This window comes from Brachionichthys hirsutus, unplaced genomic scaffold (assembly GCF_040956055.1).
Source record: "Brachionichthys hirsutus isolate HB-005 unplaced genomic scaffold, CSIRO-AGI_Bhir_v1 contig_288, whole genome shotgun sequence".
In the NCBI taxonomy this organism is placed as follows: domain Eukaryota; kingdom Metazoa; phylum Chordata; class Actinopteri; order Lophiiformes; family Brachionichthyidae; genus Brachionichthys; species Brachionichthys hirsutus.
The window spans coordinates 99758-119730 of NW_027180369.1; the positions used below are offsets into that span (position 1 = coordinate 99758).

General features: G+C 41.0%; 1 protein-coding gene across 1 annotated transcript in view; it reads right to left on the reverse strand.

Annotated features, from left to right (window-relative positions):
- Positions 1–1743: 1743 nt before the first annotated feature.
- The window catches only part of LOC137914139 (tenascin-R-like), a 49051-nt gene continuing 30821 nt past the window's right edge, over positions 1744–19973 (reverse strand). Inside the window, exons 21-27 of the mRNA XM_068757746.1 lie at positions 13252–13382; positions 9423–9555; positions 8875–9026; positions 8562–8658; positions 4372–4533; positions 3679–3842; positions 1744–1863 (exon numbers count right to left, since the gene is read on the reverse strand). Coding sequence (XP_068613847.1) covers positions 1744–1863; positions 3679–3842; positions 4372–4533; positions 8562–8658; positions 8875–9026; positions 9423–9555; positions 13252–13382 — 959 coding nt within the window. The remainder of the gene's footprint in view (positions 1864–3678; positions 3843–4371; positions 4534–8561; positions 8659–8874; positions 9027–9422; positions 9556–13251; positions 13383–19973) is intronic.

A 19973-nucleotide genomic window follows, 5' to 3' on the forward strand; every position in this document is an offset into this window, starting at 1 on the left:
AAACCCACCAAAATAAAAACACACACTGTCACATGACACAAACCAGGTTGTTTCGAATAACTGAAAAATAATCATCTAAAAAAAGAGTTAAATAAAACTGTGACATACTAATAAATATACTGACTATAAAATCAAATGCTGCTCGCGAGGATGGTGCCGCTGACTTTTCCGAGGATCACATGTATTTTGTTTTCACTGACGCGATGATGCCAGAGAGGAGATTTAACCGGCGGCTTTGCCTTTAACCTCCAACAGAGTTTCTTTTTCATTCCACAGAGGAGGCAGGACACTTTCAGAAAACTGCAGTCAACTGAGCACACTGGCACTGAGGACTTTGGACAGAACAAAGAGCTTGGTGGGCATGCTGCAGAAAATACCTGCCTTGGTAAAAGAATACATTCTCTGCAATGTTGGCAGTCTTTTGTTTCTGCAGGGGGATTCAAAAGTGAAGCAACCAAGGGAAGACATATTTCGTCTTACTCTCCCCAACTGTTCTGCTTCCTTTGTTAAGTTCAGCAAAGAGAGGCAAGGCTAAAATATACACCATGCCCACCCTAATATTCATATTCATAGGATTTAGTGTTCACATTGCACAAAAAATAATACCAAGGGACATGATTACCATAAATGTCCCTGAAAGGAAAGCATCTATTAATAGAACCGCTTCAGTGGCTTTGGTGACAGAACCGACTAGCGTCTTTGGTAAAAACGTAAATGTGTCAATCCTCTTTGCAACGTCTAAAGCAGGGGACTAACAGATATTCAATATTTAGTATTGTTCTTGAGAAAGAAATAATATCCATGAAGCATTTCAATCTGGAATAATTAATGAAGACCTTTGCTTGTGTTCCCACTCACATGTCACTGTGGCTAAAAATAATCACAGTTCAAAGTTGATGGTTTCCATTTTTTTTTCTTCCATACACCGCACAAATAGGATTGGAATCAACAGTAAGACAGATCAAGAGAAATAAAATGAAACACACAGTAACGGAGCTGCTGCTGGTGCACTGCTTTGCTCAGGTTGATGCTTTTTGATTTTGTGTATTTTATCTTGAATATCCAGTGTTTTTCCATCATGTTTAGTCATTAAATCAAGGCATCAAATCACATTAAACAGATGGACCTTTGTCACAAGATAATTTATAAAAATATATATATTACAGATAAGGGGTTTAAGGGCAGGTACAGTATTTAGTTTTTCTGTTAAAAACAGTATTATTTTGTGACAGGTAAAATAAGGGTTGCTCTCTGTCGGCCATTGCTGAGCCTTTTCCTTGCATCGTAGGGATGGGCGAATTGAACTGTTAAACAAAAACAAAGCTTCTTGGTTTGCCTTTCCATTTATAGTTGTAAATACAGCAAATAGAGCCATCGCCACTCAAATGTCGAATAAATTACATCCAGTGTCCTCCATCTCTGGGAGAAGTACAGCAGGGAAAGACAGCTAAAGCTGTGCAGGAGCAGAGATATAGAGTTTAGACATTGTGTCAGTCTTTCTGCTTCATTTTTCATCCATGGTTAGAGCACTTTGTGTTTTGTTAGTAGTGTATTAATAATAATGTCCTTTATTGTTAGTAATAGTAACAGTTTTCATGACACCCCTTTTTATTTTGCCTCATTAATGGCATGAAAAAGCACATCTGTGAGGCACACACACACACACAGCAGAAGCTCATCACTGAACATCGTCCAAACTCCATTAATCTATGTCTCTGGCTCCTTGACGCTAGGGGTGGTGGTTTATACCGGGGCAGACCGCCTCCGCTTGCTGCTGATGCTACGGAAGTTGAATGGCCTCATCTTCATCTCCACGAACGGGATGGAAAACTCATGGCCTTTCCAGTGGTACCAGTTAATACCCTGTAAGAGCAAAAGTGGGATTGCAGAAGTCATTTGAGCCAACGTGGGCATTTGGGAAAAGGGTCGCAAATGCAAAATAAAGGGAGCATTTAGCGAAGGGAAATAATACATGTTCAGAGAAGTGCGTGGAAATCCTGATTCAAGAGCCGTCCCTATTACACATTTCGGTGCAATTGCAGTTTCACTGTCGCCCTGCTAAACCCCATCGCTATACCAAAACAGTCCCATTTGTAGTTGAACTGTGAAAGGCAATTTCCCTCTGGGGTTTTATGCCTTTCCATCTCCACTCTGAGCCGGTCTCATTTCATATCATCAAGCAGAAGAGAGAAGGGTACAACAACGCGGCGAGGGAAGCGCAGATACTCCAAAGCCTTTTTAGTTCAGTTTAATCACAGCCTCTCACAACACCTCACTCTCTTTGTAGTGTTGTATGAGATTCACACTTGTCGTGAGAGAGAGCGAGCGAGAGAGAGAGATAATGCGTCACCTTCTTCAAAAGGCAAGCGCTCAAAGCTTAAACCTAAAAGTTAATATCAGTGTCGAAACGGGTCCACGCTGCAGAATATTTAATGAGATACATCATGCTTTGATCATTTCACATGTTTACATGATTTCAGCACTTGGTTAAATGTTTGGCTATAAACATAACCCCCACTTAAAAAGTATCTTTTGCGAAGCCTAAATACAAGCCTTGTCCTTTAAATATTAAAATGCATCAGGTATCCAATGTCGATTAGAATTGATGCAGCAATCCCTTTAATTTTGACCTTTCATGGCAGTTCCTCCACCAAAGATCAAACAGTGAATTACGGCGGAATGTCTGCAGGCATTTTCCTGTAATTTGATTTCAAAATCTCCTACGCCTTTCACATTGAGCAATCCATTCTGTAATCAAGACCGTTCATGAGAATGTTGTGAATGCCAAAAATTCAAATGTCACAGCATTGACTTAAAGAGTCGATTCACCTAAATGCCAAATTAATCAATAAAAGAAAGCGTTTTATTGTAGTGTCCTGGGTTGAAGCATCTGTTCAGCTCAAAGGAGCTTCATATTCAACACAATAAGAACAAAATGTATTCTAACACACACATCTAACACACAGATCTAACTAAACACATATCTAACAATGTCTACGTCCTTTCTTTCCTTTCTACATGTCTTTTAAACGCTCCACCTCCACCTGTGTTCCTGCTCTGAACGTTTTTGCATTTTTGATCATGTTTGGATTTATATTTGGTCCTTCGGTTGATGAACTCTCAGAGGAATTATTCTCTGTTGGATTGTTTCACCTCGACTTCCCCTAACCTTAAGGTCTTTCTTGTGTTGATACATTTTTCCGTCTCCTGTAAGTTTCTTTAAAAAATGTATTCTCTTTAATTTTTATTTAATATATGATAGAAGAAAAAACATATGCACACTCTATGTTCATTGCTCTCAGCTACTGCCGAGCATCAGATTTCCTGTGTGGTCATTTAATTTAACAAATTACAAATAACACATGGGCACAAAACTAAAATAATGAAGGTAAGACTTTGCCCCAGGGACGACGCTCAACAGCCTTAAGGCCCTGTTAATACTGTATGTCAAACGATTTTTTTTTTGTGCTGCATATCACCAAGAAAAAAAATCTGCCTAATTAGTACAAATAGCTTTAAAGTTGGGCCCGTGAGTCCTGGGTCAGTTTTTTTTTACAGATAATCAATCCTTGTCATCCCAGATAAAGCAACACAGTATGTTTTATTGGTTTTACAAAGAGATGAACTATTTTCTATTTAACCTATCTCTCTCTCTAGTTGCCATACTGGATCACTCACCTGACTGTGTCTTGACTCGCCATATTTGCCGTTGAGGTTGGCACGGTGGCAGTTTTTGTACCACCAGGCTCCTTTGTAAGACAAAGCGCAGTTAGTAACAGCGATGTCATTGTCTCTGTCTTTTGTAGAGAAGGGTCTGCCCTGGTGGTAGCTAAGAGAGTCACCTGGAAAAAAGAAAGAGAGAGAGAGACAGAAAGAAATTCAGCAACGTTGAGATATGGCTGCGGTGAATAACGTCGTAATGGGGGGCGGGTCATAAAGTAATGGCAAATCAGGAATGAGATGGAGGGTCATGCCAGGGAGGGGAAGGTTAAAAAGTCCTGCTACATGCTCTCTGAATTTATTTAGGCAGAGAGAATTTTAATTACCAACACAAGGGGATTATGGGTAATTCTAGCATATGGTCATGTTGACAGCGATACATAAAGAGCAAGGCAGCAGGGAGAAAAAAAAGTGATGGAGGGGAAACGAGGCAGGAGAAAAAAATGGCAGATGGCACTGAGGAATGGGAGGGGACAAACATTACAGCCCATGGTACATCACAATATCAAATTCAAAGACAGCAAAAATCCTTCCATTTTGAATGTCCCGACTTATCATTTCTGCACACAATCAAAGGGTTAAATGGCAAATATTGAACTGTTGAATAAAAAGCAATTCAAGTAAAGACTCCCAGCACATGCGCAAACGTACCAGCGGTGCCGTTGTACTCTCCTATCCTGAGCTTGTAGAGGTTTCTGGCATCTCCAATGGAGAATTTGTCATAGTTGGCGTAGACCGACTCTTGTCCATCCTTCATATCGATTCTCAGCTCATAACGGCCCTGAGCAGCAATCCTCTGGATGTTGTCTAGACCTGTGCAAGCACATGCAATAAAAAAATGCGATCATATTATTGTGACAGTCAAAACAAACCTTGACAGTTAACCGGTGCTTTAAAACTAGTTTTATTGAACATCTGCGCTTTCGTAACTTGAATTGGCAACTTCAGCACCCGTTTCAGACGTCCTGCAGAAGTCATACTGCTCATAACCTAACCCTAACTACACTCATAGATTTGAAAGTAGATATTAACAGTTTAATATTCTTCCACCTTTGCCTATTTGCATGCCGGATAAAAAAGAAATGGAAGTGATTCATTGTGATGAGAAAGATGGAATTCAAGCAGGAATTTTGTTTGACAAAAACTCCAGGGCTCATTTTAATATAAAATATAACAGCATTGCACGTACTTTTTTTTGAACATGAAGACATTATTCAATTTTTTATTGGGAAATAGAAATCCTAAAAAGTAGGACATCTGTACTAAATCAATAGAAGGCAGATACAATCTATGTTATAACCTAAAGGCACTTAGGGGGGGCAGGAAAAAAGCATTTGCTGTAATTTCATTGTGTTTAACTCTCGCACGTATCTAACTTCCATTGTATAATATCTCTGTGTTATCATCAATGAATCTTGCATCCATAATTTTTTTTATGGTCTTTTCTCCAACGTTTTATGGGATCAACTGCTCTATTCTAAACTGCAGTGATTAAAAATGCATCGACATACTTTTGCACTCTTGTTCTATTATACTATCAATATTACCATCGCGCCACATTTTTTATTAGCAGCCTCGCTCTCACAACTTGCAAAGAAAAATGGGGAAATAAAAAAAACAGCGATGGAGAATGGGATAATGATCATATATCACACACATATACGCCGCTTCCTCTCTGTTATTGCATCGTCAAAATGACATTGTGTTCAGCATGAAATTTTGGCTGAGGTCAGTCAGTAGGGAGAATGAACTGCCCTCGAGCAGCAAATAAATGTCCGCTTTAAAGCCCTTATATAATAATGAAAGCTTAATTTCTATTTTCTTTATTGCTGGCCAGTTAAGTACCTCTTCTTTTCAGTGGTTGGACAGAGTTAATATGAATATCTATAGTACCTTGCTGTTTAATATATTGCTGTTCTAAGTGTAGCGGAATCTATTAGCTAAATGTTCACTGTAATGACTCCAGGGCCGCGAGAGCGGCCCGTAATCTGCAGAAAGACAAGTGAGGATCAAATGGCCGTTGGCCACTGCAGTTACCATCTGTATAATGATACCATTTGCTTTGTTCGCTGCCGTTACGTTTTAGCAACGCTGCTTAAAATGTACTCTTTAAATGTCGGGTAAACAGATAAACAGAAAGTAATGCAAAACGGCGTAACGTGCATTGGGATGCATGCAGTGTCGGTATATAGAAAGACAGGAGCACTGTTATTTATCAGTGTTGCTTATCAATAAACAGGGGCGGTTTACAATTACATATACATTATGTTTTTTTTCATGATTTTATTTTTCACACGTGCTTTTTTTTAAACTGATTTGAGATCTGAAGCTCATTAGGATTTGGCTCAATGCAGTCAGCAGCTAAAAACTTCAGAGCTGGCTGTGACACACAACGAGAAAAGGAAGTGTGTATTAACTCAGCGCTAACTCTCACAACGGGTCGACACAGTGGCGTAGCGGTTAGCACTGTCGCCTCGCAGCAAGAAGGTGCTTCGAGGCAACAGTTTTTATATATTGTCCCCGTGCCAGCATGGGTTCTCTCTGGGTTCTCTGGTGTCTCTCCAGTGAACATTCCAAATATTTATCTTTTATGCCGCATTATCAACCTTTCTGAACAATAATATAAGTCAGTATTTAAAACTCCTGACTGGATTATCCAGGAATTCCCCACAGCCAAAAAGAAAAGAACTGGAATGTTAAAAATGATGAAAGCTATTATATTAATTGTGTTGTATAACACGGGGTTTGGACCACAAAGGGATCCTTCATCAATATACTTCTGATACTTCCTATTTCCCACTGTTCTGGATTAGATAATGCTCCCACAGGACATTTTGACATGCCACAGTAGGAAAAGGTGTAAATAATAAAGGTTAATGCAGACTGAATTTAATTTAATAATGCATTATTCATATTGGCTTACTGTCGGTGTCATATCTAACTGGGACGCTTGAAGACGACAGAGCCAATGCTAATCTTATTAGCCCCTCTGCTTTCTCCTACTTTGCGCTGTGCCCTGTTCAAAACCACCCCCATAAACCACTGAATAAACGTACGAATAAGGTTACGTATCGCAGGCTTGACATTTTGCGGCATGTTCTGAAGCTGGCGTGTTTCTGGCTGGCATGTACCGGTAATCAGTAATTTGGCATCACCGGGAGAAGCTTTCACAGGAGCAAAGAGCAGCTCATGATGCCTCGCAGCCTGCGGTGATATTAAGCTGCTTTTATGCGCTGAGAGGACAGAGGAAAGATGAGGGGGTTGAAAGTGCATCCTCAGGCGTTGAAAAAGTAAAAACCAGACCCTGGAGGTGGAGGTGTCCAGGACTGGTGTGCAGAGAGGGTAGATTATTGCTGAATCAGCTCAAGTGGAAAAGGCTCAGATGAAATGGTGTCCTCACTGAACTCAGGCTTCTTTAGATCATAATGCACAAACAGAAAGTTATGAAGCGACTATATGACAGGATGCTGCCACATAGACAGCTCAAACACTTCTGTTGGTTTGCAGTTCTCTATAGTTTATACTGAGATATGTGCAAAAAGGACAGCTTTCCCTCCTGTACAGTCGGTGTGCAATATCATTGAAATCTGTCCAATAATTCTATTGGGCATGTTTGGATAAAAAAAAAAAAAAAAGATCATCTATTAATTTATACCAGCAGACAACAAAACTAACATTTTCTGCTGTGACAGAATGTTAAAATGCCCCCTTTGAACACCGTCCCAGTGCTGGTGCACCAAAAACTGACATGGTGACTTAATTAAAATAGACATTACTCACAAGCTGCTGCTTAAAAATGAACCAGTGAAGCGCCGAATCTGAAATTGCAGGCTTCACGCGTTCCATTCGGTTCTCCGTTTCCTGTTTACAATGCCTCCAATCTATTAGCTTGTTAAGCTTTCACCTATCACAGCACACTCAGACACTAATGGGCTGATGCACGCCACAGCGATCTCAAATTATGATCTGATGTGTCAGCTGCAAAGTAACAGCTCTCCCCTCTGCTATAATGCGGTGACAATACCAGCCATAAAATCTCCCCCAAGTGTTATTTAATGTCTTTAATCAAAAAGTTGAACGAATATTCTTCTCGAGATCTCGATTGAGTTAATGAAATATTCATGTAATTCTTCCCTTTAATCATCCGGACCAAAACAATAACATAAAAAAAGTGGTCTATGAAGAAATCTGACTCATTTGCACATTTCATAATGAATCTAATTATTGTTTCATAATGAGATTTTTTTTTCCAGCAGTCCATCAAAACAGCGGGGATTTTCAGTTATGGTGTCTTTGAACGAGAATCCAGCAATGAACCTGAGAGACATTGAGAAGTGCTGAAATATGCAAGCATAAAAAAAATAAAATCTTTTTTTATGAGAAAACAACTCTTTTCTCCATAAAATTGATGTAACAACTGAAAGCAAGTAAAACCTATGACCTTGAATTGAATGCATCCATTAAATCCTCTCATAAACAGGGTAATACAGCCTTCGGAAAACTGGAACACAGATCAAATAAAATAGGTTGCAGGTTGTGGTTAATATTAGCCTGTATCTCATGCAATAAAGAGGAGGGACATGTTTGAATGGTACAGGCTTAGATCTCTTACCCTGTTTAAATACAGACAATGTCCTGATGCCAAACGTTAACTTGCTGTTGTTTGCCTCAATTAAGCAGTGCTTTATAATCATGGCTGTCCAGACTCATACAGGATAATTAGACGCAGTGAAGCCTTCGGTGGAATTTAATGGAGGTTAGAAAAAGCAGTTGTGGCAAAGGGAAGATATCCCTGTATTTTCGGTCTTTTTTTCTTTCTTGGTTAGTTATCTCAGTCTTACCGAGCCAGAATTCCTCCTCTAGGTTTCCAAAACCAACCCGGTAGTCACTCCACTTCCTGGAAAAGTCTGTTAAGCCATTCTGACGACGCTGGAATACCTGGACAACAAAACAAGAGTGTAAATTACAGCTCAGTTATTTCAGCTAAAATAAATGGCACAACTCAGTGCTGTGATCAGGCTAAAGTCGATCCACTACAGTGAGATGTGCCAGTATATATTTTTTTCCCTTCATCTTACCCTGACTGACAGCTTCTCACAGCTGCACACGTGACAAATGGGCTATTAAAAAGATGTTATCGTCTCAGCGACTTACAATCCATCCTCCTTCATCAGTGGTCATGTCACAGTACACCTGCACGCCCTGGCTGGGGTCTCTGTTGATGTAAATGGTGTAGACACCACTCAGCGTCTCTCCATTCAGCAGGTGTTGTGCACAATTCTGAGGCGTAGCAAATAGACGGCTCCCTGGAGAAGAGCAGAGGAGGCGTGAGGACAAGCTATGATTTGCAATTTTTTTTAGATTTTTGCATCGGCATTTGGAAAACAAAAAGCTCATCTTCAACACTGGCGGTAATTGGTTGCGTTACATCAATGATGGATTAAATGTTTTTTGTGTAATGAGCTGTTGGTAGAAATGAAGGCGGAGGCAGCTGTAGCTCTTATCAACTCGAACTTCCAGTGGCAAATGTTTGTGCTCAGAATTTTGAGTTTTTACCATTATGCAAAAATGAAAATAAAAGAAAAAACACAACTGCGTCACGTTTAGATCGACCCAATATTCAATATTCAAGCTTGAATCCAATACATTTCCATTTCGTGTGTTTGTGTCTGTGTTTGTGTGTGAGTATGCGTGTGCTGTACCTGTAATGAAGGTAGTGGAGACTACAGCACTGGTGTCAAGGCCTCTTGCAGCTTGGAGCTTGACTGTGTACTCCATGGTCTCAGCCAGTCCCTCCAGTCGGATCCATGTGTCCTCTGCATCCAGGATCAACTCCTAGTATACAAAATTCCATTCACATACAATTACAATGTGTCGAATTACACATTTCCTTGTGTTAAAGCAACAATTTAACGTTAATGCCACATAAACATCAGGGTAAAAATACACGTAATTTTCATCCCCTCTTGCTTTTCTTAAGTTTAACAAGACTTAGAGCAGCAGCAACAAAGAAACCTTCAAGCTATTTTTGCTCAGGAAACACATGACAGCTTGCTTTGTGTTTCAGCAGTACAATATTATATTACAATTTAAACATTGTTGTTCTGATGAAGTGAAACACAAAACCAAAAAAACATTTAAATAATGTAACTGAGTGTCATTTTGTCATGTTCTTCAAAACGAAATAGAACGCAAACGATATCCTGTTTAATATTGAATTATGAAACACAAAAACTACAAATGGAGGAAAGCAAGAGGAGGGCTGGGGAGGGGGGGGGGGGGGGCAGGTACACGGAGAGAATGTGATAAAAAGGCGGTTATCGGACAGCCGAGCTGAGAAGCTGCAAAGAAATCAGGAAACAAGCATTTCTATTTTTGGTGGAGAAGTCATGAGGGTACAGTTTAGTTCCAGACTTTTATGTTTGACAAAACCTCTTTTGTCGAGCCCATCTTCAGGAGGCAAGACGTTTGAGATGCTCCTTTTTGAGAGAGCTTTCTGCGACCTCGGTTTTTAGACAAGAAAGGCATCAACGCGAAATAGATGAGCGCGAGCACGAACTTGTCTATGCTCTGCATTTATTGGTGGGCATATACATTACAGTTTGCCCTGGGTACACATTAAATATGAACACGTACAAATTAAATATTCATTCAGTTTGGAAAGAATCGTACATTTCCAGGCGATGTGTCCATGTGAATTATGGAGGGGAGCAGCTGGTAAATGGCGTCTCCAAGGACCGGATATTTTCCCCACCAGGTTTTCAGTCAATCATCTCTGTTTGATTGGGAGCTGGCATGAATCTCAGCTAAATATTTTTAGGTTACAGCTGAGATAATGCCACTGCATGTTTTTATCAAAATCACATTAAACGGAGAGAGCTCGAGGAAAAAACAACACCCCTCAAGGACCACTTCAATCTGCAGCTGCAGTCATCATTTATTTTGCACGAGTGGCATAACTCGAGTTCTGTTGAGCGATGTGAATTCCAAATATGCCAGTTGTTGTGGGATCTAATTGAGGTAAATAAAAAAAAAAAATTTAATGTAGAAGAACATCATCGAGTGGAAAAGATATTTATTTTTTGCATAATTGTATCGAATTTCACAAATGGGTCTGCGTGAAAATATTTCACAAAGATTTAAACTTCAAATAGCATCCGAGTCATCTTCATGGTAATCTGACTACGGCCTCGTAATTTCCTTCTGCATGGTGCAGCCTCGACGAGCGGGTTGGTGCTCAGCCACACGTCAGCTATAACTCACTTTGGAGAAACTATTATCATCTGTTTGAAAAGAAGACAACATGTTCTGGGTTTTGTCAATGGCTTCTCACTGCTCCGCCTCAACGGTCTGCGAATTTCCAGAGTTTCCTGAACGTAGCCTCAAACCGTCACCAACCGATGCTGCCCTCTCTCTCCTAGATCTCTCTTTGCCATGCAACTAGGTCACTCTGTCTGGAACACTGGAGGGGAGTGTTGCTGTTTACCCCAGTATTGCAAGAGCTTTGGGGTGGGGTCAGTGTGGGACATCTGAGCTGTCAAACAAAGAGGTTTTAAATGTAAAGTGAGAGTTTTGCTGAAAAAAAAATGTTCAAAGACCAAAGCTGTGATTTAAGACATTCTTATAAATTGTGATAACACTACATCTACTACATCTCGCATTGTAGCATCTAAAACTCGACAAAGAAGAAAAGAAACAAAGAAAGTGAAAAATCACAGTTTTATCAGTTTTGATCGGCAAGATGTTTCAACAATAAAAACGGTCATTCCAAAAATAGTCCTTTTCTCCTCAGCAGCTGAGGGAGCGAGTCAGTTCTCAACATGCAAGCCGAGACGAAGAACTAGAAGATTCTGGGTCACCAGTTTTGTATTTTTATTTAGTCTGACTCGTCCTGCAGACTAATATTAGTAGCTGCCATCTCCCTGGTGGATGTTTGGTTGGTTGCAGTGATGCGCGTCCTTGTTTGTAGTTCAGTTACTTTTACTTTGAAGCCAAGATGAAGAATTTAGGGGGTAAAATAGTGTGGCTTGCTGGTCATAATATGTCTCTTGCTTTGAAGTAGCTTGGTGATACGATAAAAGAGAATGGGACAAATTGATTGGATGGTTACATGAAACGTTCTCTCCACCAATGTTATTCTGATTAGGAGATAGATAGATAGACAGATATGTTTGCTCTTGGAAAAAGAGTTTTAAGTTCAGTGAGACATGTAAGTATATGCAGAGAGAGATGCATACAAATTGTTGAGTTAGGCTGGATTGTATATAAATGTCTGTTTTTAAAGAAAGTTGTTTTTTTTCATGAAACTTTACAGAATACAAACCATGGTTTAGAATATAGATGAAAACGCAGATCATGGGATCAATGGCTTAAAGGAAGGAATCATTCCAGGAATAATGATGAGGAAAAATCTGTTTGCTTTGGAACAAATTGAAGCCAAAAATCGGAATTGTTTTGCCTTGCGCTCTTTGTGCACGAGTGATGGTCAGCCCCACTGCGGTGCCACAAAGTCAGGGACACAGTGCGTATGTGTGTGTGTGTGTGTGTGTGTGTGTGTGTGTGTGTGTGTGTGTGTGTGAGAAGAGGAGGATTGTGACAGATCATTGTTTCATCAGTTGTTAGATGCGAGTGTGTTTTGACTATTTATAAGCTCAGCCTGCTTTGGTAGGCATTTTCAGGGAACAGCTTGTGTGCATCGGTTTGCATACAGTGTGTCTGCTTGTGTCTGAGACACACACACACGTCATTAAAAGGGATTCTTCTGGAGAGCGTCTGGGGAAATGGCTCTTGTCAATTCTGTAACAGGCCTGGTACGTGGCAGGCCGCTTTTACTGGTGTGCTTAATTACTGTAACTCTGCCACATCAAACAACTCATCAGAATAAACACTGTCTCTTTGGAGACATGTTAAAGTAATATTATTATTAACAAGTCAATGTTGTTCTTCCTGTTTTCTTCATATCTTATGTGCGCATCAGACTGAGTGTGTGTGTGTGTGTGTGCCAGTGATGGAAAGATACAATTTGAATGTCTCGGCATTAATATTCTTATCCTGAACACTGTGCAACGCTGTAGAACTGTGCACAATCTCTAGAATACATGCATGGAGCAACAGCACGGACGCTCGTAACCACAATGGAATCCTATTCTAGCTGCAGAAAAACTGGGCATGCACCAACATGCAGTTTGTTACTGGTGTGTGGAAATGATAAAATGGACTGCACTTATAATAGCTTAAACTTATATCTACCCCTCCATAGTGCCCAAAGCGCTTTACAACCTTTACCTCACATTCACCCATATAGTCACACACCAGTGTGTGGCTGCTGCCAGGACCACTGAGGGAGATTTTATTGTCTTGCCCAAGGACATCTCAACAATGTGAACAGAGCACTGCTGACCCTGCGGTCACTGGATGACCCGCTATCTCAACCGAGCGACAGCCGCCCTTGGATGTGTGTGTGTGTATATCTGTGTGTGTGTCTGTGAGCAAGAGACAGCTGGAGCATGAGTGTTGAGCTGCATCACATACCTTTTGGCCGCTGTCAGTCGACTTGTAGGTGAGCATGTAGTTATCTATTTCAGCGATGGGTGGTTGCCAGGAGATGAGACCACTACGGTGATTCACTTCACTAGCTGTCAGGTTCAGTGGTGCATCCATTGCTGCCAACAAACCAAACAACAACAAAAAACAAATAAAATAAATAAAGGTGGGGGGGGGGCATTTAGGTTAATTTTACTGTCATCCACAGCAGAGTGCAGCCCTAAAATGATGCATTGATTTGTCTTCAGCTTCGTGTTTTCATTGTGTATCAACTGAAAAGGGACAGAAAGAGTATTGTTAATAATGATTCGATGATTGTTTATTACAGAAGAAGCGATGGAGCCCTTTCGTTGGTTGCTGTGCTGCCTTGGCATGGCTCTTGGATAAAGTCAGCAGAGTGATGTTTTACACAGCCCCCCCAGTCAAACCTCAAATGGTGAACTTAAGTGGTGAATAAACTTGTTTATTACTTTTCTGCTAGTATGGCAGTACCGCCAACGGTTATCTCTGAATGAACTTCAGTTTTCTGCCACAGAATCAAGATTCAAATAATAAAATGATGTCATTTTTTCTTATTTTGCAAGGAAATTACATCTTTCTAAATAGACTATATTTTCTTTTTTTCGAAAGATTAGCCGTATGAGCCAAGATGGAACACGGTGACGACAAGCACCAGAGGTTACCAGTTGAAATCAAATTAGCACGAATGCTAGAGAATCATATGCATGAAGTCTTAAACCGGGGAGTTAGGTCCAAGTTCTCACAGCCTAGTGATCCGAATCAGTCAACAATTTAACAGCCTGTTTTCTAAAAAGCTAAAGTAAATGTTTTAGCAACTGAGCTGTGTAATTGTTTTTGTTCAAGCTGGAGTAAATGGTGCATATGTTGGGAAGGATTTTACTCATCAGCGGATTAATTCGGTGCAAGAAGGTGCATCAGGGATTTAAAAAAAAAATCAGAATAAACAACAGGGCCATGTTAATTGTGATAAAGGACTGTGCCATTCAGTGCATATACATGGCCCACACCTTGGACAGATGACATCGAGCACATGCTTGATACTTGGTGTATCATTAGAGTTGTTGATTATTAGAAGAATTATGCTTTAATGGGTGAAGACAGATGATACTGCAAATATTTTGGCCCTGGATAAAGGTTGACAGTTATGAATTGCATGGAGATCAGTGCATGCAGTGCAACAAAACAACTGGTAAGATTTAGGTTTAATGTCTTTACTTTTCAATTAACCAACATAGCATAGCAACAGGGGACATTTCTGCACAGACACTAAGAGTGCATGTGTATTCCGTGAAGTGAAATCTTCACGCAAGCAATCCTCAATGCTCACAGGGTCGAGTAAGAGGAGCAATGAGACATTTGTCCATGTTTACTCACAGAGTATGAAAGCCCCAAAAGCATTCAAATCCATGATCAGCAAGCCCAAGCCCTTTTACTGCACATTAAAACACAGCATTCAAATATCCTATTGGTCCCCGTGCAGCATTAACCTGCGCCTGATTATTATTATACCTTTGTTGCTACTTTATAACTACATCACACAAAAAAAGCTCACCTCAATTTCCACACCTTACATCACCCCTTATCACTCGACATCTGATCTTCCTACATAGAAACAGAAGTGCAATAGCCTCGCATCACCGTGCCATATGAAAGAGATTATGTTTCATTTTGAAGAAAAAAAAAAAAAAAACAGTTTCCAAGAGTTACATCATGACTCTGGGGGCACAGCATCAGTCAGTCAGTCTAATGCCGCTCTGTCTACGGGAGACGGGGCCTCTGACATGAACGAAACGCTGCATGTGCTGGGTAATCTGACGTCTCCACTGTGAAGATGAGATAAAGATGCTCTGGCCGTAGCTCGACTCGAGCTAACTTAAATGGCCAAAGGTTGAAACGCTCACCTTCACCGATACACTTGGTGTGAAGGTGCTCTTATGGAAATATCTATGCCGGCTCAGTAATTAACAGCATGCACCAATCTTGATGACCTCCTGGCAGATTTAGGATGCCTTCACTCGGAGACAGTGATGAGTAGCCTCTCAGTGTGTGACACAGGGATTGAGGGACAGATAGAGGGGAATAAAAGTGTCCAAGACGCCGAGTAGCACCGGTTGAGATAAACACAGCGCATAGCAGATTGTGCCAAAGTCCGCTGCGACGTGCCAATCCCCCTCCTCTCCCGCGCCTTCTCATCCTTATTGACCTCATCTGCATCTCAATTTTGCTCTTCCTCCTTTTCCCTTTGTCTGCTTCCACCTATTCCCACATCAATCTGGGGTCTTCCTCTCCACCATTCTGCTTATCTCCATTTGTGCCTCTGTTTCTCTCTCTCTCCTGCTTTCCATCCTTTGCCCACCACCTCCTCCTCCCCTCCTCCTTATCTGACAGGCTGCCATCCTTGTTCAGTGTGTTGGAGAGTGGAGTTTATTTTCTGCTCTTGTCCTCCCCTCGACTTGATGAGCGCTGTTGCAGCATCGTGTGCATGTAGGGGGGATAGATGAGAGGAGAGGTGGTGGGAGGGGCGTTTTGATCGTGGAAACGGAATGGCTGCAACAACCTTATTTGACCGGTCTTCATTCTTTCTTCAAGTAAATCCATCTTTACTTTCTTTTTTTCTCTCTCTCTCTCCCTCCCTCTCTGACTCCAATTAAACCGTTGCGTGCCATGTGCCCACACAGGTGAGTAGGTGCTGCCGGAGAGGCTGCCGGCTCTGAAACTCTATTTTCAGACGCGGCGGTTTGAACAATGGCGCTGAGATGAAAAGGTTTGGCTACATTTAATATCTTATTATCGCCCAACATAAACAATGTGAGAAGTAAACACACACACACACACACACAATGCTGACGGAAAGGGCAGCAGCCGTTTGTTGCAGGAAAACAAAAAGAGGAAGAGGTGGATATGTTTTCATCCTGTTTTCAAATAGATGCTTCCACATAGATTTGAAAAGGTGAGTCTTTTTTTGCTTTATTCCAAGGTAATCCAACAGGACTTGATTGATCCATCACAAATTGGAATAAGAACTCAGGCACACAACTTCATTCATGTATTTCTTTTAGATTGCAAAGGTTTCGCTTAACGGCCTACTTAAATTATGCCAGCACTGTGAAGAAAGTGCCCGTCCTCCAATTCATTTTGAGTACAAGAGGAATGTTAATGGTAGTATAGGACTTTCCAGAAAAACGCATCGGCCCTGCTGTGAGACAGTGAAGGAGACATCACTTTTGAATGATCACAACCCCCATGCCAAGATGCAGTGGCCAATCGCATACATGATCACACCAGCTGGTCGACAGTATTGCTGTTCAAGAAGTTTGCAATGCGCTCTGAGTTTCTATGGTGTCTAAAACATGATTGTTTGTGTCTCAATAAGGGACACCACACATTTGAAAAACAACCCACTTTAGCTTCCCCCTAAAGGCTCCTTTTGGTCAAACAGCACGTCCTCCTCCCAGCTGGGGGGGGGGGGGGGGCATGATAGCTACTAATGTGCTGTTAAAATGTGAGGTACAACAACCTGCCCATGTCACGTCAGTGCTGTTCAACGCTGCCACGGTCCTTTGTCTTCAATAAGTCGACGTCGGTTCATGACAGGAAAGCTGCAGCACGAGTTAGTTCACTTTGTCTCTTGTTGTGTCTCACTGGTGCTTGTCCTGCCACCTGCTGTCAATCCAACCCACCCCGATCGAATGTGATAACAGGGATCCATCTGATATTTATACAAAGAGCCATTGTGATGCTGTCATTATATGTGGCTACACAAAGGGATGACCTAATGTTGGACCTGAAGATCATGGACAAAAGGCGCAACAACGGCTCTGCTTTAAACGCCACAGTCAGATGAATATTACCTGCTGAGGGTTGACATCTGTCTAGATTTTTTGGGATGACAAGACCTCTTCATCCACGCTTCAAGTCTTATCATCCAGGTTATAAGGCTGCCAGTTAGGTTCAGGAGCAAAGGCCATGTCCAATATCCTGTGCTTGTCAGTATAGATGCACTGAAACTTTCCACTCCTCGCAGTTCTCTCATCCCTAATCCCACATCTGCTTCCTCTGCTGCATCGGTGATATTGCAGGGAACAGGGGGTGGTAATTAAGATAGCATGTCCAGACTTTGGTTCCATTCACTAAATACCCACTGAGTCGATCCTCAGTCAGTCTTCAAATGCTTGGTCTATATTTCACCTTGTCTATTAAGCCAATATATGTGGACTGCCCTTTTAAACAACTACTAGTTGACAACTGGTTCGGTTCTTATTGCTTAAAATTATGTTTCTATTTAGATTTAAATATTTCATTGTGAATTAAATGTGTTATTTGCTCTTAATATTTTAAGAACAACGTACTAAAGGCTAATTTTTTTTATCTGTTCAAAGAGTTATAGCCCACCCTAATTGTCTTTCTCTCTTTCAGTAAATTTCATTTTATTACTTTATTACAAAAAAGAAAAAAGAAAAAAACAAGGAGCCTTTCAAGATTGTTTAAGTTGGAGCAAAGACTTTAGACTTTAAATAATTTACATTTACTCTCTAAAAATGATCATTTCCCCTGAGATTTTACATTACTTTTACGTGCGTCTAATGGTTGTGCAAATATGGTAATCTACTTGTATAATTATTAAGAAAAACAAAAATGTACATTGTCTGTGATATTAAGTCACAAATTAATGAGAAAACCATATGAAAAATCAAGTTGTGATGTCACACCAACGGGCAAATTAATCATTTTGTCACCAGTGTTTCATGCTTTTGGACTGCAAGAGGGAGTTTGATAATTAAACTTGAAAAAAAAAACGTACCATGAAACAACAGCACAGACTTTATGGGGACACAATAACACATACAAAGTGTAAAAAGATGCTCCAATTGCCCGAGGACTGAAGTGTGTTTCTGTAATAGCAGCAATCTCAGCACTTGGTGAACAACTACCAGCCAACAGCTCCAAAGCTGCCTGCAGTAATGATCTCTGCTGCTTCAAAACTTGCAAAGCACCTCTCAGCAAGCGGGCTCAGACATATCTGAAGGAATGAAGTACTGGTTCTGCAGCGTACAGGCTTATAGCGATACCCATAGCAAAAGCCCTTATTTTCCACCCCTATAGCTAAAATATCAGCCTTCAGGGAGCTGTCTTACTCCGTGTTGAACTCCTGAGGCATGGAGGCCAGACAACAAAACAACTCTCAGCTGTGGTTAAGAGGCTTGGGAATAAAAAAATAAAAATAAAATAACCGAATGGCTGAGGCAGCCTCGGCCACATTTCGATATGAGTCAGGAGCCATCCTTCCCCCAATGGAGTAACAGTCCAAAACCTGACAAGAAAAATGTTCACTGACCTCTCCCCTTTTGTACAATATACTGTCTGGGCCAGACGAAAAGTGAAGTTACTGGATGAAAACCCACTTCTACATTCCATTCCATTTGTTAGACAAACTCACTGAGAGCATAACGGCAGAAATGTGGAGACAGAAAAATGACTGCTTGTAAAATGCTGCGTTTGGAGACCAGGAGGTTAAGATGGACCACACTGCGGTATAAGTTGTTCATCTCTTAGCCAGTTATTTCAAATCTCACCAACAATCTCAGGACCTTCAATTAATGTGTTAGGTATTTAGCCTTGAATTAATAGACAGCTTTTAAACTTCAAAGTTTCTGCTATGCATCGACTCTCATTGTATTCCATAAATATCATCTATAAATTCATCAGCAAGCAGTTATTCTTAACTCTGTGACTAAGCAGGCGGACGGAGGAGAAAAAAAGAGGAGACTAATGGAGTGAGAGGCCGGCTGAGGCAGAAACGGAGCAGCAGATGTGACAGCCTCAGACAGAACCGATCAATTGTACCAGCCTATCACAGCCTTTCACAACGTGGCGTTTCCCACTTTAACAGAACAGCCTGAGAACCTCTCCCACTCCAGGAGAGCATCAAGGCAATCACCCACTGCCAGCTAATCCAATAGCACACGGTATCCAAAAACAAAATGCTTGGTTTTTCGGGGGGTTTATGTACCTTTGCTCACCCCATGATATTGCTCAAATAACAATTTCCCATCTCATCTGTTTTACATGAGAGAATCTATGGATGGCAGGTTTTATTTCCTGTGTAGAGGCTTGGGTTCAGGTCGTACCAGGCAGAGCATCTGTTGAATTAACCTTAAACTGCAATCACATGCTTGTCGACGCACCTAATTTTCGCTGCAGTCCCTGCAGCACAGATTCTGTTCCTGCTTTGAGCAGTTTGTCTCTGCTGTGCAGTGCAGGACATTGCCCTTGGGGGGGGGATTATGTACTCCTATTCTGCAAGAACTCTAGAAAAAAGTTGGCTAAACTGGGACAATTCCTTGACTCCTAACTTTTCTCTCAATGCAGCAGACCACAAAGGTGAATACAACTAGAGACACAGGTCGCCTGAATGTAAAACAGGCAAAAGGTGGCAAGCGAGCGCACAGGTTAATTCAGTTTATGGCTTTGAGCGTGTCCGAGTTTATTTTAAGTTTATTTATTTTTTATCCAGATGGGTCTAGAGATCGGTCTCAAAATTTAATGGGATCCAAGTTAGACTAAGACTCATATTCAGATTTTTTTTCATCAAGATCCATCCAGCAGATTTTCCATAATCCTGCTAACAAACAAACAAACAGACAGACAAGCATTGTCATAAACATAGCCTCCTTGGCGGAGGAAATAAC